The following is a 20,519-nucleotide window of genomic DNA, read 5'->3' on the forward strand; positions in this document are numbered from 1 at the left end:
CCTGTACATCTCTCTCAGTGTTAGTTGTGTAAATACTTTGAGCTAATATGTCTGCAGTCTCAGTTTCCTTCCTCATTGCTTTAAGAGATTTACCAGAACATAAACTCAGAGAAGCACTATGAGAGAAAAATGGCAGAAAATATGTATCACCCTCGCAGACATTTTTCTTATATATCCTGGAGCAGAATTGGTCGACTGATCATATGCTCCAAGACTTAAAATATTATTAACCATTTTTTGGACTTTAGATCAACTCATGAAGTGAGCAGTTTGGAAGTGGAAGATACCAAAGGCACAGAGAATTTCTAGATAATGGAATAGCGTATCTACTCAACTTTGAAAAGGTGCTTCTCTTACCTCTACATTCCCTCCCTTCCTTTCCCCTTTTATTGCCCATATTTGAGTTACTACACTTGTGTTAGAAAATGGAAGAAATAACACGTTTTGTAATTAAGGCCTATGATCTCAATATATAACCTCTATGTTCACAAGTGCAGTATGCACCTATAGTTGTTTCTCGATGCAGATCAAGTCATCATAAAACTACACACCACTGTGTCTGTACAAATGAAATCTGCCACTCTTTGATAACACCTGCAAAATAGCATGTAGAAATGAATGTGACTAGAAAAGAAGCCTAACTGGGAAAATGTGGCCCGCTGTAAAATAGGTTTTGTACATGCCATGGTGAGTGTTTAGTAAGTTGTCCTTTTGTTTTTTAAACTGTAGTGCATGTACTGGAATTCCTAGGCACTCTAATCATGGGATATGGAAGATTTTAAAGAATTTTTCATTCTGAAGGCTTGGCTCTACACATGGCTCATACCAAAGTTCAGAGCAAATAAAGATAACTCATTTATTCAAGATTAATTATTAAAAAAAATATCTTAGGCATAAAGGAAAGGTTGGCTATGTGTTCAGTCTCAACTCCTCTTATTTCCAATTTACTTTCCACTTTAATGCAGCAAACAGCAACAGCAAGCATGCGGGAGTGACATGCCTTCTCCAAGTTCTTAGGCACCTCAATGACTAGTAAACTTCAGCCTAAAAGCCCCTATATTTATGTACATGTGAGAGGTTGCAAGATGCATCTTAATCCTGAAAAATCCTAGTATTTTCCCTGAACTTTTATTAGTTTGTATTTGAAATAAAATAGGGCTGCCATCTTTGAATTCAGTAGGAAGAGATTACTGATTACCTATAATTTGAACGACTGCCTACCAGTGCAAACACAGGCACTGGCTGCAACCTTAGGAGTTATTTGAGACTCTCTATCAGCTAAAGGTATATGCTGGCTGGAGACTTTTTATTGTTTGGAATACCTCGTCACTTGACATCATATGATACCCTATTACTGGTGGATAATTAAATCCAACTGCTGTATTCTCAAACTACTCGATGTAGTTTGTAAATAGTCACTGGTTTGTTTAAAACTATTTAGTATAAAACATGTTAATTTGCTTTTTATTAACACACTTTAAATTGGTTTGCCAATATGTAGTATATGTTACGGTTCATGATCAGGTATTTAATGAGATATAATAATTTAAAACAGTGAGGACTGAAATTTCTTCTCCAGATTCTGCAGTCAGAATTATATGAAGGCCCATGAAATCTTTTGCAAACCATTTTGGATTGGTTCATGGAACTTGCTCCAGTACTTTTCATAGAACACATCTTAAATTACCCATATGTAAAAAGGAAAAATTCATTATTTAGGAGAGTTGTAAAAGGGACAGTGCTAAGCCAAAGCACAAACTAGTTTTATTACTTTATTTTACTACTACAGTGATTGAGCATATTTCTTTTCTTTTCTATAGTTCTGGAAATAAAAATCACAAAGCAATCCAACACATTTTCATCCAGGAGTGTAAACCAAGACTGAATTTCCAAGGCCTGGACATCTTCTCTGATTTTCATTCTGTGTTCCTGTGCAAAAGATGTCAAAAAACACGACAGAGAACTCAACTAACTCAGCTCTTCTAGGTGTGTTCCTGGGAAGCGTTTCACTGATCACTATTGTCATGAATATATTAGTGCTATGTGCCGTGAAAACTGAAAAGAAGCTGCAAACAGTTGGCAATTTATACATTGTCAGTCTCTCTGTTGCAGATCTTATAGTCGGTGCAGCTGTTATGCCCCTGAATATTGTTTATCTCCTAAGTCCTGTGTGGACTCTAAGCTTACCAGTCTGTTTGTTCTGGCTGTCAATGGATTATGTGGCCAGTACCGCATCCATTTTCAATCTCTTCATATTGTGCATTGACCGTTATCGTTCTGTTCAGCAACCACTGAAATATCTCAAGTATAGAACAAAAATGAGAGCATTGCTAATGATTCTGGGGGCTTGGTTACTGTCTTTCACGTGGGTCATTCCAATCCTAGGGTGGCATGTTTTTGCTAATAATGGAGAAAGGAAAGTAGAGGAAAACAAGTGTGAAACTGAATTCTCTGAAGTCACATGGTTTAAAGTGTTAACAGCCATTGTCAATTTCTATCTACCCTCTATCATGATGTTATGGTTCTACTACAAAATATTCAGAGCTGTTCGAAAGCACTGTCAACACCGAGAGCTCATCAATGGATCATATCGGTCTTTCTCAGAAAAACCCCCCATAAATCATAGTAAGATGAAGGAGAAGCAAAATATTTGCCTCCAAAAGCAAATCGTAGATGAGAACACCCTTCCCAAGGACAATGAAATCTCCCCTCAGCCCAAAAATACGGAGGCAAAGCTTCATTTCAGTAATCCTGACAAGTCTTCAAAGGCATTCGTTAGCAAGAGTAATAGGAAAGTCCTTAAATGGAGCTGTTTTCCTCACACCACTGCCCAGTCTGAGCCAGGCCTGGATAAAGGAGGAAAGAAGTGCGCATGTGTAACAGAAGAGAACGAAAATGGAGAGGAGCTTTGCTCACAAGACAGTGACTTAAGTGATGCATCAGACAACCAGACTTTCACAGAGGAGACACCCTGTAAAGAGCACTCCAGTCCTAAGCCTGAAAGAGCCTGCAGTCCTCAAGAAAAGACTGAGAACAGGGATTTCAGAGGACTGACTTACCTGAGGAAAACCTGGCAAAGTCTGCATAGCCATTCCAAAAGGCACATCCAAGGACTGCATGGGAACAGGGAAAGGAAGGCAGCTAAGCAGTTAGGGGTCATAATGGGAGCCTTTATGGTGTGCTGGATTCCCTATTTTGTATTATTTATGGTCATAGCTTTCCATGGCCATGAACAATTTTCGAAATTACACATGTTCACTATATGGCTCGGCTATGTGAACTCCACCTTAAATCCATTCCTGTATCCTCTTTGTAACCAGAATTTCAAGAAGACATTCAAAAAGATTCTTCACATTCACTGATAATGGTCTGATTTTTTTTGAGCTAAAAAGCAGCTCAAAAGTTCAACCAAACAAAATGTTCCAGTTTCAAAGACAAACACCATAGGTAAAGTAGAAGACTTTGGAAAACTGTAATTTATAAACAAGTGTTAGTAAAAGTGGGAGACATGCATTTAAGAGCTTTAACACATTTGAAGAAGAAATAATTCAGAATCTGAAAAGCTCAGGGGCAATCTCAGAACTGTTACACTGTTGTACACATTTTACAATTTGAGATTACCTCTTTCATCATGTAGAACAAAAACTGGAGATACAAATGTAGATCTTCAGTGATTATAAATTACAGATACCAAAAAGGAGGAAATAGAACAACGTTTCTGTGATTGGCCTAATATATTTTTCTCTTTCAACTTACTCCATTAAACACGGGAACAGACCGCTTGTGAAGTAAGATCTGCAAGTGGAGGTATTTTGCATAGTCAAAGAAAGAAGCTTCAACCGTTTAAAAATATCTACCCTATTTATTTATAGCTTCCCCCAAATCATAAACTTTTTTGAAATGTCAAGTCATATTGTAACTTAACGTATCTCTTTGATATCATGCTTACTTCATTTATACCTCTACATGTTCACTTCACTGAAAAAAAATAGTATTTTTATGTCCTAGAAATTTTGCTAAGACTTTCCATACTTAACATACTATCCCTACCTATTCAGGAAGGGTATGCTGTTGTTTCTAGACTTAGAGAATATAGATTGATTATAGACTACACATATTTTCTTCCTCCTACAATTTGACAAATAACCTAAGCATGCAGTGGCAATACTAATCCATATATCCTTAACTTGTTGTAGGCAAACTCTTCCTACTATAATGAGGCAAACTCATGAGCAACAACTCAAGTTTGCAAAACCAAAAATAAAATACGTGATGTATGTTTTTCTGTCCTTTATATTTAATTGCATTTTATAAATCATGCTGTAAAATATTTCAGGAGAAACACACGATAATAGAATAGGTTAGAAGGGATCTTAAGAGGACATCTAAGTACAACCTGCAACTCAAAGCTGGGCTGGCTTTGATATTACATCGTGTTGCTCAGGGCCTCGTCCATAAGCATCTGTAAAAACAGCTTCATCTGGAAAAGCTGGGAGGCAGCCTTGACAGAGAAGTTTGTTGCTAAGGTTCATTCTACAAACTCTGAGCATTCACTTGCTCAGCCATTGATTTAACTGTTTCTAAGTGCTAACTAATTCTTGAAAACAGACATGCTGTCTTATACAACAGGAATCAATCCCCTCTTTGTAAGTGCAGTCATGTATAGATTTGTTCCCAAAGGAAGAAAACGTAGTTCCTCAGCAAAAAAGTACATAGTGGCATATGTTGCATGAGCTAACTTATCAGGAAGCTTACAACTTCACAGAACAATTACACCAAAAAAAAAAAAAAAGAGTATACCAATTGGGGAGCAGAGAGGAGAGTTGTGGCAGAGGAGATCTCAGGTCCTACATTAGCCAGATATCTCAAGACTACATACTGCAGTGTTTGTGGCACACCAGTAAAGCATTGTTTCCTATTCTTCTACTATGAAACTGAGAGAAACATTTTGAGCAAATACTGTGTAGTATGTTAGTTTTAAGAAATCCCAGAACCTAAAGTCACATTTGCACGTAATGGTGAGTTTATGTAAGTCTTCTCCATACATTTTGGGGAGGATTATTAGACAGCCTTCCTGAAGGTTCAATGTAAAAAGAATGTCCTGGTGTTCATTTTCTTGTGCTGATGAATTTACCACTTCCTGAATGCTTTCTTGCTTCTGAAATTTCTGGGTCAGCTTAACAACCAAGTTCTGATGGAACTGGAATCCTTCAACTGAGTACTGTCAGGAGTTCGGAGGGACAAGTTGAAGGGATGTTTTGTGTGATATCTTTTTTACATCAGAAGTGAAAAATGGTAGTTTAGTGGTTGGAGGAGAAATTCTCGATTTTATGTTCTTAATTAATAATGATCTTGAGCTACTTAGAGTCCCTCTGTGCCACGTATGCCTACTTTGTAAAGTGAATATGACACGACTTACAGTAACAATGCAACACTTAGGATAATGTTTGCATGATGCTCATCAATTTTTTATATAATACACTAACTAAATGCAAAATATTATTATCCTGTCAGTTTTATATCTCTGAATAAAACAGCTGAATGTTAATAGTTGTATTTAAAGTATTCAACATTAAATGAAGCCCTAATATAGCTGCATTTTAATAAATTGGAAAAACGTGCTAAAGGAATAAACTTAAATTCAGTTTATTTCAGTGTATCATACAAGGTTCAGAGATAAGTTGACTTTGGTCTCAAGTAGCATGCAGGAAAAACTGCAATGAGGGGACTCGAAACTAGGAGAAAAAAAGGCAAAATACAGAGACAGAATATAGATGCAGCAAAATTCATTCCATAATTCAGACAACTTTTTCACTGCAAGAGCAGTATCTGCAGAAGCAATAAAATGTGCCTTCTTTTGGACTACAGATATGCTCTAATCCAACGGCCTTTCACAAACATTTGCTCAGATTCACGGCCATTATGATCTTTGTCCTACTGTGATATGCAAGAGCAGTTCTAGCCAACATGGATAGTAATTTAGGTGATCCCTGAGGAAATAAAAAAGCAGCACACTAAGTCAGCTACAGTTATTAGTGTACACTGCTGAAACATGCTCACCCAAGGGCGAGTTAGAGTTATCAAGAAGTCTATCCTCTTGATCGTGACAATTGCCTTTTTCGACTTTAAAATGTATTAATACATGAAACAGCAACCTAAACAAAACTGAAAACTGTTCTAAAAATTATGACTATAACAAAAAATACTTCTGGTACAATTAAAGAACATTCAAACACAGAACAGCTAAACCTAGGCAAATAAAGCTGCCTGAATATTTTTAATCTCTCTTAATTTTTATCCATAATCTTAGTGTAACTGTGTTAATAATAAAGACAGGGAAAGTTGGGCTTCTCTGATGTGATAGCTATAATAGATAATAATAGGAAAACGGACTACTGTCTATTCTAAACTTTCAATTAGCAAGGTACCTAACAGGATTTATCAGTTTATTTTACTGAATAGGCAATTCAAATGGCTCTGGAATGGAGAAGCCTACTACTACGTGGGGCCAAGCCTCAAGAGAATATTCCAGGTGTGGTTTCCTGTGAAACATTTTCAGTGTTTTCCACTTAATAAAGAAGGTCAGAGGACACACAGCTTTAAGAGAACATAACAAATTCCTTGGACTGGAGTTCTGCTTTCATTAAGGTGTGGTGAGACCAACCTCGCTTTTAAGAGGCAGAAAATATATTCTCACAATTTTTTCTGTGTCAATGGTGACATCTAGTGGGTAATGAGAATTCTGGGTTTCTGCATCAAATACTGTGTATCATGGAAGTTTTTTAAAGGAGGGGTACAATTAGCAAGTGGATCCTGCCATCTATACATGTTTATTTTCCCATATTATTTTCAGAAAATGTAGCACTCAGTAAAGGAAATGTTAGTGTAGGTGCACATTTTGGCTTCATTCCATCATCTAAAAGGCCTCCGTTACATTCTCTGTGAGGCCACTTTGTGATGCACTTTGTGAGAGCACAATAAATGAAAAAGAATGGAAGAGTCACTTTAAAAATGTATTTCTAATCCTAAGATATTAATATAGAAGCACCGTGGACACCTCTGAATAGTTCTAGAGGAGGTCCTGAATTCTGCAGATTGCTTTCCACTGCTATCAGGGATGCTAGAGGATTAGCCTCCTAACAGCTGGCATGGCTTAAGTTCCTAAAGATGAGGTGTAAGAATACACTTGAAAGTTTCAGTGCGTGCATTCCCTCCACCAGAATGAGAATGAGTTCATTTGGAAATGCCAAGTTTAAACAGTACGCATACATATTCACTTTTGCTGATTCATTAAGTATGTCTCAGTTTTGGCTGGGAGAGAGCTAATTTTCCTTCTAAGTAGCTAGAATAGCACTGTGTTTTGGATTCAGTATGGGATTTGGTATGAGAACAATGTTGATAATACACTTTTTTTTTTAATTGTTGCTAAGAAATCAAGGATTTTTCAACTTCCTATGTCCTGCTAGTGTGCAGGTGCACAAGAAGCTGGGAGGGAGCACAGCCAGAGCAAGGGACCCAAACTGGCCAACAGAATATTCCATATCATGTAATGTCACGCTCAGTGTGTAGATGAATGCTGGCCAGGAAGCTGGGGCTCTCTCCCTCTCCTGGGATTGCCATTTCAGGAGTTTCCCTCCTCTGGGATCACTGGCTGGGAACAGGCTGGGCATCAGTCAGCGGGTGGTGAGCATCGCATTGTGCATAACTCATTTGTATTTTCTATTATTATTATTATTATTATTATTATTTTATTTTTCTTTATTTTATTTCAATTATTAAACTGTTTTCATTTCAACCTATGAGTCTCCTTACCTTTACCCCTCCAATTCTCTCTTCCATCCCCGGGCAGGGGAGGGTGAGCGAGTGGCTGCATGGTGTTTGGCTGCCAGCCGGATTCAAACCACAACAAAGTACAATGACAAAACTATTAATTTTCATCAAATTACTTGTCTATTGAACGATTAGAAGATAAAAAGAACAATTAATGTTAACACTGTGTGAGAAATAGCTCTTGAAAATAGTTTACCCTCCTGGTATCGAATTCCAAATTATCTTTAAAAATGATACATACTTGACACTGAAATAAATGATCTCTACGTGGTCATCTTAAAGTCTAAAATAGAAATATAAAAAATCAAATGTGAGATGTACACTCTATACATGCACAGAGACATGAGCACACATACCAGGCTACTACAAAATTGTCATTTGAGATCTCCACCAGTTCAAAAGTATGAGTTTCCACTGAAAGAGATGTACATTCGTGTATGGTAACGGTTAAAACCATATTGACATCTGGTAAGTCTAACAATGTTTCAATTTTTAACAATATTTGTATCCCTTATAATTTTGTCTGCCAAGATACCTTGTGTTTCAACTCTGATATGTTTCAACTAAAATATGCCTTAAAAGAAATACACAGCACCCGTTGCTAAACATTGGCACCGTGTAATTAAAATGAATGCCTACTGTGTAATTAAATTGAATGAGTAAAAGCAAATGCCTTCTGTTTTGATCAGGCATAACTTAGTCTTCAAAAATAACACAGTCAGACCTGCGAACTGAACTCAGGTCTCCTACCCGGCAATCTAATTTCCTTCTCACTAGATACAAATAATCCCGCAACTCAGTTCTTTGAGGGGTAGCAACTGTTTCTCTGGATCATATCCAAGTGCTCATAGGAGAGGCACCTGCCTGTGCCAGAGAAATTAGTGACAATGCTCACAGAAGTCTATCAACATGGCAACGGCAAGATGATACCTTTTTCAGCATACTCCTTCCTACCTTCTTCCACTACTGATTTGGGTATTCGTTGCTACACAGACTTTTAATTTTGTGATGTCCCACTCTTGCAGCAGTAACAAGTGTACAGCATAGAACTAGATTACTTTTGACAGTACCTTTTGTAAATAAAATGATAGTTCTGCCAGGTTCTGCTTGTTCTGCTTGTATTTCGTGGTCATGTTGTCCTGGTTTCGGCTGGGATAGAGTTAATTTTCTTCCCAGTAGCTGGTACAGTGCTGTGATTTGGATTCAGTGCGAGAATAATGTTGGTAGCCCACTGATGTTTTAGTTGTCGCTAAGTAGCACTTATCCTAAGTTAAGGATTTTTCAGTTTCCCATGCTCTGCCAGCAAGCAAGTGCATGAGAAGCTGGGAGGGAGCATGGCCAGGAGAGCTGACCCCAAGTAGCCAGAGGATATTCCACGCCATAGGACATCTTGCCCAGTATATGAACTGGGGGGAGTGGGCCAGGAGGGGCGGACTGCTGCTCAGGCATCGGCCAGTGGGTGGTGAGCAATCGCCTTGTGCATCACTTGTCTTTTGGGTTTTATTTCTCTTTTTGTTATATTCTTTTTCATTACAATTATAATTTCATTATTATTACCATTATAGCTATTATTATATTTTATTCTATTTTAGTTATTAAACTGCTCTTAACTCACGAGTTTTATTTTTTTTCTGATTCTCCTCCCCATCCCACTGGGAGCGGGGAGGAGTGAGTGAGTGGCTGCTTAACTGCCAGCTGGGGTTAAACCACAACACATGTTCACTGAGGATGTTGTATAAAATTCATTTAAATCCTTAAATGGAAAGGACTATATAAACCTAAATAAATATTATTTTTATTAAAACTTATAACAGAGTCTAATCTGAGCTAAATAGTTCTGAGAAGTTATCTTCTCCAAAACACATTGAGTCCATATTCCCCAGGATTGATGAACTTGAATCTGCTTCTATTTTATTCTCATCTTCAGTTCCAGGATGATTTTCCCTTGCTGCATGATTTTGCTTGGGGAATTTGAAAGTCCTACCTATGGAAATATGTGCCAAAAACACCCAACAGATTTGTTCCTTGTTTTTCAAGAGCCTGTCTTCTAGTTGATTGCTATTCTCATGTTTATTACAGACACTTGTATTTGCTCATAGGAGGGTCTCACAAGGTAATCCATACCTGCAACAATCGATCAACTCCAGCATAAATCTCAGATTAACTTTGTTATAGCCACTTTCCTGAAGATCCCCGGCACTGAGGGATCTTTGACCAAAGCTGCCTCTTTCTCTTACACTGTAAGACTTCACTGCGGTGTGCTCATATGTATACATCAGCAGTTTCATGTGTAAATCACAAGTTTATTTCCCAGGTCAGCTAGTCTGTATAAAAAATGATAGTCCGAGACTGCAAGCCTACCAGGTGTATCTCCCATTTCCCTGAAGCTACAACTGTTGTGCAGAAACCTGACTCCTAGGGTCTCATTTCTTTCCAGGTATGACATGTCTAGTTGAGATGACATGGGGATGTGGGCTCACAGAAGAGTGTCCCTCTGCCCTGTACTGGTATTATTTCTCATGATCTATGTTATGTGCCGACAGCTATTTCATAAACCACGTTAGGAAACTGGAACTGTTCAAAGACTATGAATCTAAGGTTCATAGGTTCTATAACCTTATAGTTCTGTGGAGACTGGGTTACAGCATTCCAGCTATTTTCATGGGATGTCATCAATATTCCCTTTATATTTCATGTAAAAAGAGAATACAAAGACCAAAAAGTGATAGAACAGAATCTTTTCCAGCCTTGGGGAAATAAACTGCAGAACTGAGTTATGAAGTGTGCAACAGAGTAAAGGTATTACCAATACTAATAAAGTGAGCGGCATGCAGAATGAGGAACTGTAGAATTTTACTGATGTAATGTCGTTAGATTCAAGGCATAGCATCTATAGCAAACTTCCCAAGTTTATTCCAATTTGGTTTATTTGTGAAATTCCTGGAAGGTCTATTCAGCCCATGCTCCACAGCAAGGTCCTCTATCCAAACATCAGGTCTAAATTTGCATAATTTGCAGCAATTAAAATTTTCCCCTAATGGTGCCTGAACAATTGTCTTTACGTGACCTTAGCCATGCTTATCTGACTGGCAGCTTTCCCTCTGAGGCTTGCTCACAATTTTGCTGGCAGTTTCTACAATATGGGTGTTACTGCAGCATTGTGTGCTCCAAAATAGAAGTCAGCTCTGGCAAATTTGTTTTCCCTAATAGATAAATGATATAAACTATCTAAAGAAGCAATGCTTGTTTTGTAGAAAACATACTTTGTTTCATATTCCAGATCTGCAAAAATCAATATAGACTCGTTAAAAAATTTAGGTTGTAAGGGACTTCTGGATGTCATCTAGTCCAACCTCTGTCTCAAAGATCGTATTTAGATCATGCTGCTCAGGGGCTTGTGCAATCAAGTCCCCAAGGATGGAGATTACAAAGTCTCTCTGGGAACCTATTCCAGTGCTTAACCAGCCATATTAGGCAACTTTTTCTATATATATTCATTTGGCATTTTGCTTGTTTTGACGTGTGCCCTTTTCCTTCCCACTTTTTGCCGTGCATCTCTGAGAATTTGCCTCCAAGTTCACAGAATCACAGAATCATCTAGGATGGAAGGGACCTTGAAGATCATCCAGTCCAACTGTTAACCCAGCACTGACAGATCCCAACTACACCATATCCCTAAGTGTTATGTCAACCCGACTCTTCAACCCCTCCAGGGATGGGGACTCCACCACTTCCCTGGGCAGCCCATTCCAACGCCCAACAACCCGTTCTGTAAAGAAATGCTTCCTAATATCCAGTCTAAACCTTCCCTGGCGCAACTTGAGGCCATTCCCTCTTGTCCTATCCTCCGCTTTAGGTTATGTAAGACCTCCATTCAATCCTCTTCAGCCTCGTGTTCTCCCCACGAAGCAAACCCAGCTCTCCCAGCCTCTCATGTCCTGTGCTGCAGCCCCCAGACCATTTCAGTGACCCTGTGCTGGCCACCTGTCAGTTTGTGCTCTTGTACTGGGGAAGTCGGAGCGGGACAGAGCCAGACACGTAACACCAGATGCAGTCTCACGACTGCTGAGCAGCGGGATGGAGTCACACCGGGCTGTGGTGTCACTCACTCTGCCCCATTGGTTGTTTGTCACCACCGCGGGGACGCATTGCTCGCTCACGGCGAATCCCCAAACACTTTACTAGAACATCAGGAGCACCCTCGTGCCGATGCACGCAGCAGCCCACGAGCACAGTGGAGGAAAAGGCGGGTTTTAGTTCACCCCACGTCATTGCTCGCTGCGTACCTCGGCCTCGCTTGTCTAATCGCACCCTTCACAGAATCACAGAATCGTCTAGGTTGGAAAAGACCTTGAAGATCATCCAGTCCAACCATTAACCTAACACTGACAGTTCCCAACTACACCAGATCCTTTAGCGCTATGTCAACCCGACTCTTAAATACCTCCAGGGATGGGGACTCCACCACCTCCCTGGGCAGCCCATTCCAATGACCAACAACCCGTTCTGTAAAGAAATGCTTCCTAATATCCAGTCTAAACCTCCCCTGGTGCAACTTGAGGCCATTCCCTCTTGTCCTATCACTTATTACTTGGTTAAAGAGGCTCACCCCCAGCTCTCTGCACCCTCCTTTCAGGTAGTTGTAGAGGGCAATGAGGTCTCCCCTCAGCCTCCTCTTCTCCAGACTAAACCCCCCCAGTTCCCTCAGTCGCTCCCCATCAGACCTGTGCTCCAGACCTTGCACCAGCTTCGTTGCCCTTCTCTGGACACGCTCGAGTCATTCAATGTCCTTTTTGTAGTGAGGGACCCAAAACTGAACACAGTCATCAAGGTGCGGCCTCACCAGTGCTGAGTACAGGGGTAAGATCCCTTCCCTGTCCCTGCTGGCCACGCTATTGCTGATACAAGCCAGGATGCCATCGGCCTTCTTGGCCACCTGGGCACACTGCTGGCTCCTGTTCAGCCGGCTGTCAATCAACACCCCCAGGTCCCTCTCTGACTGGCAGCTCTCCAGCCACTCCTCCCCAAGCCTGTAGCGCTGCTGGGGGTTGTTGTGGTCCAAGTGCAGCACCCGGCATTTGGCCTTATTGAAACTCCTCCAGCTGGCCTCAGCCCATCGCTCCAGCCTGTCCAGGTCTCTCTGCAGAGCCTCCCTACCCTCGAGTCGATCAACCCTCCCACCCAACTTGGTACGGCCTGCGGAGACGGGGGCGGGCTGGAGCCCAGGGAGCGGCACCGCGTCCTGCCGCCACCCGGAGAGCGCGGCGGGGCGCTGAGGCGGGCTCTCCGCTGAGGAGGGCTCCCTCCCCCCGCCGAGGGGGGCGGCCGCCGGGGCTCGGGGCACCGCCGACTGCCGGTCGGCCCTAGCGGACGGGACCGGGCGCGGCCAACCGAGCCGCGGCGCGCGCGTGACGCCGCGCGCCGGCCGCCCCGATCACGTGGCCGCGCCGGGATGACGTTACTTCGCCGCGCCGGCCGGCAATGCAGGAAGTAAAGAGCGGCGTCGCGGGTGAGCGGTCCGCGCGCGTGCCGGTGGCTCGTCCGCCCTCCCCCCTCACTCGCCCGCCCTCAGCCTCCTGATGCCTTCGCGTTCTCTTTCCGCGCCCCTCGAGGCCGGTGTGTCCCTGGGTCGCTGGGGCCGGCTCCCCGCGGGCTCCGGGGCGGGAGCGCCTCGGGGCGGGCGGGCGCTGGGGCTCCGGTCACGGACGGCGGGCGGGGGCCGGCTGGGTGGGGCGGCTGGCCCCAGGCCGGGCTGAGGAGCCGGAGGTGGCGGCGGGCCCGGAGGCGGGGCGTTGCGGAGCAGGCTGGCCCCAGGAGCCAGGTGGCCTTTTTGTGACCGTAATGTTGCTGGAAATAGGGAAAGCTCTCCTTGCCCAGAAAATAGGCTTGATAAGGGACATCAACCAAGAAGCATCTTTTCTGAAAATGTAGTGGTGGGCAATAGCGATTTCTGTTGTCGCCTAGGCATAGAGGAGGTCTTCAAAATACTCAGCTCTGGACCACAGAATAAAAAGTTTTGTAAAAAAGCTGTAGACTTTAGGGCATTGTGTGAATTTGGTTTAAAACCTCTAACTTCATGATAGTTTTAAATGCTGTTAAACTGCTAATCATGCTTACAGATAAATTATGTCTGTAGTTTAAATTATGTCATACAAACAGATTAATTATGTCTGTCAAGGGGAAGACAAATATTAAAGTCTTGGTGTGTTTTTCACTTAGTATGTTCCTCCATTAGATCAGCTTTAAATGCCTGCATATTTAAGAACAAGTGCTAGAGCTTAGACTAGTGATAGTGCTTTTTTTATATATATATAAAATCCTTGCTGATTACACTTGTTAAATTTCCTACCAGTCACAGAGCATAGGCGTGTCTAACAAATACCTGTAAATCTTTTCACTTCAAGCACATGTTTCACCTGGGCCCTTTTAAAACTTAGGGTCTGTTCCACATTTAAAGTTTTGGATTTTTTTTTTCTTTATTATATTCTCCTAGTGAGATTACTGTTAGAGGTTGTACGTGAATTTCTGTATGCAAGTTCTACAAAATGTATACATTTCATCTTTTTTTTCAGTATTCTAAAATTTGTTGCCAGATTTACCTTGACTTACTGCTCTTGCGTTAAGAAAGCATGTAAGTGAATATTTACTTCCAAGTACATTAAAGAATATTTTCCAAAGTGTCAATAAATCAGAGGTGATTGTATATGCTTCTCTGTTTGCACGTGGATACAATAGTGAAGCCTGCTATTTTTATTCCTTCAGCTTTACAGTAATTCTTCAGGTACAGTAATAGTGAAAATAAGTAGGGTATTAAAATTCATTCCCAGTGGAAGCTTTTCGGCTGGTATTTTCAGTGTGTTACTCAGGTACTGCTAGGTAGCTGGCTTCTTGGTCATTTAAAATGTTTGACAATACACTTTAGTGTTGGGTATGCCCTGTACTTATGGGGGGGAGAAGCAAAATGGAAACTTTACCTGTTTGAAAAGTTGAAAAAAGACTTGAAGAAAATTCAAAATGAGTAAACTTTTATTTACAATAGAGCTTGTCTGGCAAGGAAAGCAACAACTTTATGTCACGTTTTGTTTTTTTTTTTTTTTAAAGTGTTAAATAATACCTTCCCAAGCCTCTGAAAAAAAGGCAATGGGGGATTTAATGGATTAATATGGATTAGGCAGCTATTGGACCTTTGAATAAAGTTTTATTATGGAAGGCTTGGCATCAAGCACTGTGTAATCTGACTTACTGCTAACATCTATATGACAAAAAATTGTTTGCCTGTTTTATGATAAGCTTTCTGTGACATTTAGTTGCAAAACAGTTTTATAAGGCTTAAGGCCTATGTAGTAGTGAAAGTTAAGTGTTTGGTAATTCATGTTACAACTTCTACATCTTACATGCAGAAAAATAAGTTTATAAAAATGGTCAGAAAATTCCATGCAGTTCTGCTGTTTATAGTTCTAGTACTTGCAAAGTTTCAAGAAACTAACTGATCTTTTTTCATGTTAATAAAAAGAGATTTGAGAGGTTTTTCAAGTAAGCTGTCAAAGTTCACACTACCACAAGTTCCAGCCACTGTTAAAAATAAAGAAAATTTAAAAAAAATAATGGGGGGAGATGACAAAATGGCATATTTGCAATATTCCAGTTAAAGGAAGACATCATGACAGAACTGAAACGTTTAACTTTCACCATGAAAAATATGGAAAACCTTAAACCCACACCCAAAAAAATCTCATTCCACAACTTATCAGTGAGCAAGGAAGGCACTTACAGTAGAAGGAGATAAACTGTATAAACTGAATGTGGAAGACATAGCTGGATTACACTGAAGACTTAGTTTAAGGAAGTGTTGTGTAAGGAAAAGCATAACTGTGTCTTTCTCTCAGAGCCAACTATTTGGCAGTTATTAAGAAATTAAACCCACCACATTCACCTCCCCCTGTTCCAAAAAGCATGAAAGAAAAGTGTGTAAGCTCTGTGTCTGTAGCACAAGTGATTTCACAGGACAGTAAACTTGGAACTGTTTGATTCAATCCAAGCTACAGTACAATGAAACTGTAGTCATCAGTTTAGATTGGTGTCAGCTGGTAGAGCTATGCTGGGAACCTTATTTTGAGTTTCCTCTATGTAAAATCCTACCATTGATCCATGTGTAAAGGTAACAGGGGTATTGTGAAGGATCGGTAACAAAAGGCAGCCACATGGGATTATGTTGTACAAACTAAAAGAATTAGTCTTTAACAATTAGTTAGTTGAAGGAATCATTTCAAGATCATTTGAATGCAGATGGTTGATTTGGTAAGTGTTGTGAACAAAACCTGAATCGGTAGCTGTTGATCTCCCTTCTGGGCTTAGAAAACAGCAGTTGCTAACTTGGTAGATGGATGTGTTGTGGTAAATAGATAGGAGCATATGTTCATATCTTTGTGAGGAGTTTTAAAACTAGTATTTTAAAATCTTACTTTTAATATGTAACAAATCCTTGTTTTGCAACATTTATGCTTATCTTAGCTCGATAGTCAAACAGTGACTGGAATGCCTAATAGGAGGACCCTCCCTCCCCCAGATGTATGTTTGAATACTCTGTCGTGGACTGTGTCTTTGAAACTTGCATCTTAATATGTGTAGGTATAGACATGAAGAGGAATACTAACAGTAAGTACAAGAGATTCTTGAGGGCAATGTTTTTATTTGATGGGTTTTCAGGAAAATAAGCAGATTGAGCCGAATCATGTGAGTTGAACGCTGCTGCTAACATGAGCAAGGGGACTGTTATGCCTAGTTGAAGTAGAGGCTTATGATAGCCCAGTTTAGCTGTTTTACTCCTCATTCTGGGATAGAGTCTAAAATTCTGAAATTTGTAAGTGTTGTGAACTGAAGACTATGTGTTTCTAGGAATACCGTTCAGCCAATAGAGTAGTGACTTGGGTTACGAAAAAAAGTTCTTCCCATATGCAGACCTTTAGAAGAGAAGAACTGTAGGAGAACGATCTAGACTTGTACATCACATTGACTTTCTAATGGCTAGTGCAACTGTTAAGGAAGTTCTAGGTTTTGTTTCCAGCTTTGCCCTTCACTGGCTGCAAGACTCCTTGGTTTTAGTTTCCCTTTCCTAGCTTTACTTGTTAATTTGTAAATGCTTTATGAGTGTTCAACTCTCACCACAGGCTGAGAGTGAAGACCTAGCTAAATGAAATGTTAGTTTGAATTTTAAATGCCATCAGAAAAATAGTACTAACAGGCTTTTAGATGGATATCTAGTTAACAGAAGGAATGCAGATACAGGGTTTAGCGTTTTGTTATTTTTATGTGTGGCAGCACAATACAAGGTATAACTCAGAAGTACATAGTTCAGGTGCAGTATCCTAAGTGATAGGAGAAATGGGATGTCTGTCAGGAAATCAGATTCTTTTAGGTAGCATGGCCAAACAGAACATATACTTGCCTTCCATAATTTTACATAAAAGAAATTGGAAGGACTTTGCTTCATGAGTAGTATGGTCAATTGAGTATGTACTTACCAGGAATATCTGCTTTTACAGAATTCTGTTTAACAGCGATCATTAACAAAAATCATGGCAACTGCCAGTGGTGAGGTGCACCATCCTGTAGATCCTGGAATCTCAAAGCTGCAGTTTGCTCCCTTCAGTAGTGCCTTGGATGCAGGATTCTGGCACGAACTAACCCAGAAGAAACTCAATGAGTACCGACTGGATGAGACCCCAAAAGTTATCAAAGGATACTACTACAATGGTAGGTAGAAACTGGACATCTTGCTTAGTAGTTTGGGTTTTTCCTGTCATTCCTCTAAGTATTTGTGTAACATGGTTTAGGTTTTTTGCTGAAACATTAGAAAACATAGCTGGGTGAGCTATGAATTCTGGTGTGTCTGTGGGTAATTTATAACTTAGATTAACAAAAAGAGGGAAATTAGTCTATTAAAAGAAGCATGTTGCTGCTTTTTGTCCAGGTGATCCTTTGGGTTTGCCAGCTCGCTTGACACTGGAGTTTAGTGCCTTTGATATGTAAGTATGTACTGTGGTTTACCTTAGTTTGTATGTGAAGACACTTTCCTTGCATAACAGTAATGCTTTGATATATAATATTACTTGGGCAAATTCTACATGAAAATAAATACACATTTTCATGAACTTTAGAACAGTGGAGAGACTGCTTTGAGTTGTAAACATTAACTCTTTGAAGTAGTATATTCATCTGAAGGGCCAAGTTTAAAATATGCTGGTAAGTCTCAAATCCACTCACTGTTTGTATGTGTGTTTATATAAAATACCATTTTTTTCCATTTTTTCAGCTCTTCTCCATAAGGAAGGATATTTCAGTCATCTGACTTTTGGTCAAGTTTTTCCTTAGATCTTTATTTATTGAGGATTCATCATGACAATGAGGATCTCAAAACAGTTTTTACAATCCCTAGTTGTTACATTTTAATATGTTCCAAGGTATTTAACCTGTGTGACTGGAATTTTGTACTTTTGTCTTTGCCCCCAAAGTAGAAAGTAAACCAAAGCTGCTCAGTGTACACAGCAAAAATGAGTTGAAAAATATTTTTTCCACATGGTTTTGATTTCCAGCAAATGCCTAAGTTAGTATGACTAACATAGGAACAGATGTTTTCGTAGTTATTGTCTTGTTTGTTTTAAACTGGTGGATTATAAAGTTGTAAATCACAGAAGTGACTTTCTCGGCCTTGCTTGGTCATGATGTTAGGAGCCTAGTGAGGCTTTGTGCATTTTGAGATAATTTCTTAGGAGACACTATTCCATTAATTCTTACGTGAGGACTTTTACGTACGATACTGAAAGCATATGCAGCAAAGTGCAACTGGAAGAAAGCTGTGGTATTGGGAACAGGAATTTCAGATTAGGAAAAAATTGATGGTATCATGGTATTTGAGCTCTCAAATGTTATGACAAAAAGTAAAATTATGAAAGGTCCATTTATGTAGTGTTTAATTATTCCTTCTACTGTAACAATTTTTTGTACTTCTGTTTCTGTACTTTAGGTAGTCAGTTTAGATGATCATGAAAAGTTCCCTTTTAGCTTTAAAAATTTTTGGAAACTGCATCACGTGTATTTATTATGTTAGAAACATTTGCCATATTTGAGTTTTAGCAGTGGTCAGAAACATACCAGTTTGGGAGAATGATGTTAAAAGAATGAAATCAATCAGATCTATAAATTAAGGGAATATTGTAGGTGTTTTACTGAATTTACATTTGGAAAGGGAGAAAAATATGTACCCTGTTTGCAAACAGCAGCTTCTTCAGCTGATGATGTTACAGGCTATAAAAGCTATTCAATCTTTTGTCTGGTTTAGACTTCCTTTAGGATGTTTTTTAAACATAAAATATTAACTGAGTAACTCTTTATGTGAATGAAATACTGACATCTAAAGTTCAGTCCTAATCATTTTTTCTTAGCGCAAATCACATTTGTCGTGGATAGTTTATATTTGAACTGAACTTTTTTAAATCTTCAATCTGTGATTTAATGTCACATTACTTAGAGATAAATACAGATGCCTGATACATTTTTGAAGTCATAATGTAGACGTGTATTTGCACAGGTTCTTGTACCAGTCCATGTTGATAAAGCATTGTGATCATAAAATGTTTTTGTTAGAACTGTTGTTAACTTTTGTTACTGTGCCTCATCATTTCACAGTTTTAGGGCAACCTTGCACCACAGGATAGCTACTGCTGCTGATCATGTTAAAGGCATTAGTATCCCATTCCCACAGGTTTCTTTCTTTTATTCAGGAATGCTTCAATACCAGCACGCTGCTGTCCTGCTTTTGGAACATTGTATAATACCAACACTTTCGAGACTTTCAAATCCTGTGATAAGAAATCACTTCTGGAAAAAGAAGCAAATGAGGTAAGACTAAAAATCAAGTCAACTGACAGAAAGGATTTGGATATAACCAGTGAAGTGCTTCACAGTCTCTGCCCCAGGTATTGGAGGTACTGTCCATACTCACCCATATAGTAGCCTCAGGATTTAACTTATTCTGGAATGAATCGTTTGATGTTTGCTTTTTACTGTTCTTTACACGAGTAGAAAGTAGCTAATTATAGTTGGAGGACTTCATTCGGTGTTCTACTAGGCTACATTTTAAGCTTAACAGTGCTATTAGAGCTACCAGTGACTTGAATTCTGTAGAGCATTTTTGCAATTTGTCTTGACACCCAGAAATCAGCAACTGCCTGATTTAAACTTTAGATTGCTGCAATACATCTGTGTGACAAAGTTATGGGTAAGCTCCAGAACATCAAGAAGACTGAGATAAAACAAGAAAAAGATGGCTGTCAAAGGAAGGGGCTAGTCAGAATGCTTTATTTGCTCTTATATTTTTAATTTTTTTTTAAGACAAAGATCAAACAGGTCGGCCTCATACAAGTATTATAGCTTCTTGTCTCACCAACATGCAGTGTACTGCCTTTTTCCAAGTCTCCAGTTTTTTGGTGAAATTTCCTAGTAGCTTATTCACATATCTGTAGATCCCATGAATGAAAAAGATGAGAGTACAATAAAAGGCTATATTAATATCACAGTATGTTCTATATTGTGCTAGTGTTATTTGTTCCCATACATGAAGAACTGTTCCTGATGTTTGTTTTGTTTTGTTTGATGCTCCATGCTTGATCGCTCCTCTTGTTCCCCAGCTT

General features: G+C 39.7%; 2 protein-coding genes across 14 annotated transcripts in view; both read left to right on the forward strand.

Annotated features, from left to right (window-relative positions):
- The first annotated feature begins 1,940 nt into the window (after positions 1-1,940).
- Positions 1,941-8,068, forward strand: HRH1 (histamine receptor H1). The gene has a single exon (XM_074835940.1). The coding sequence runs from the start codon at positions 1,941-1,943 to the stop codon at positions 3,360-3,362; it is 1,422 nt and encodes a 473-aa protein (XP_074692041.1). The 3' UTR covers positions 3,363-8,068.
- Positions 8,069-13,288: 5,220 nt separating this feature from the next.
- Positions 13,289-20,519, forward strand: part of ATG7 (autophagy related 7) — a 114,942-nt gene continuing 107,711 nt past the window's right edge. For 11 of the 13 annotated variants that reach the window (XR_012624753.1, XR_012624754.1, XM_074836628.1 and 8 more), the window contains exons 1-4: positions 13,289-13,339; positions 17,373-17,583; positions 17,801-17,855; positions 19,611-19,728. Coding sequence is in view for 10 of the 13 variants with exons in the window: in XM_074836628.1 (XP_074692729.1) it covers positions 17,406-17,583; positions 17,801-17,855; positions 19,611-19,728 (351 nt within the window). In the remaining 3 variants the exon portion in view is untranslated. Of the gene's footprint in view, positions 13,340-14,402; positions 14,462-17,372; positions 17,584-17,800; positions 17,856-19,610; positions 19,729-20,519 lie in introns of those variants that run through there. The other 2 variants (XM_074836620.1, XM_074836630.1) reach the window with 2 other exon arrangements.

The sequence above is a fragment of the Strix aluco genome, chromosome 11, assembly GCF_031877795.1.
Source record: "Strix aluco isolate bStrAlu1 chromosome 11, bStrAlu1.hap1, whole genome shotgun sequence".
Classification (NCBI taxonomy): Eukaryota; Metazoa; Chordata; class Aves; order Strigiformes; family Strigidae; genus Strix; species Strix aluco.

What these genes read in the sequence shown, in the direction of transcription:
- HRH1 (XM_074835940.1), top strand. Translation starts at nt 1,941, where the DNA reads ATGTCAAAAAACACGACAGAGAACTCAACTAACTCAGCTCTTCTAGGT.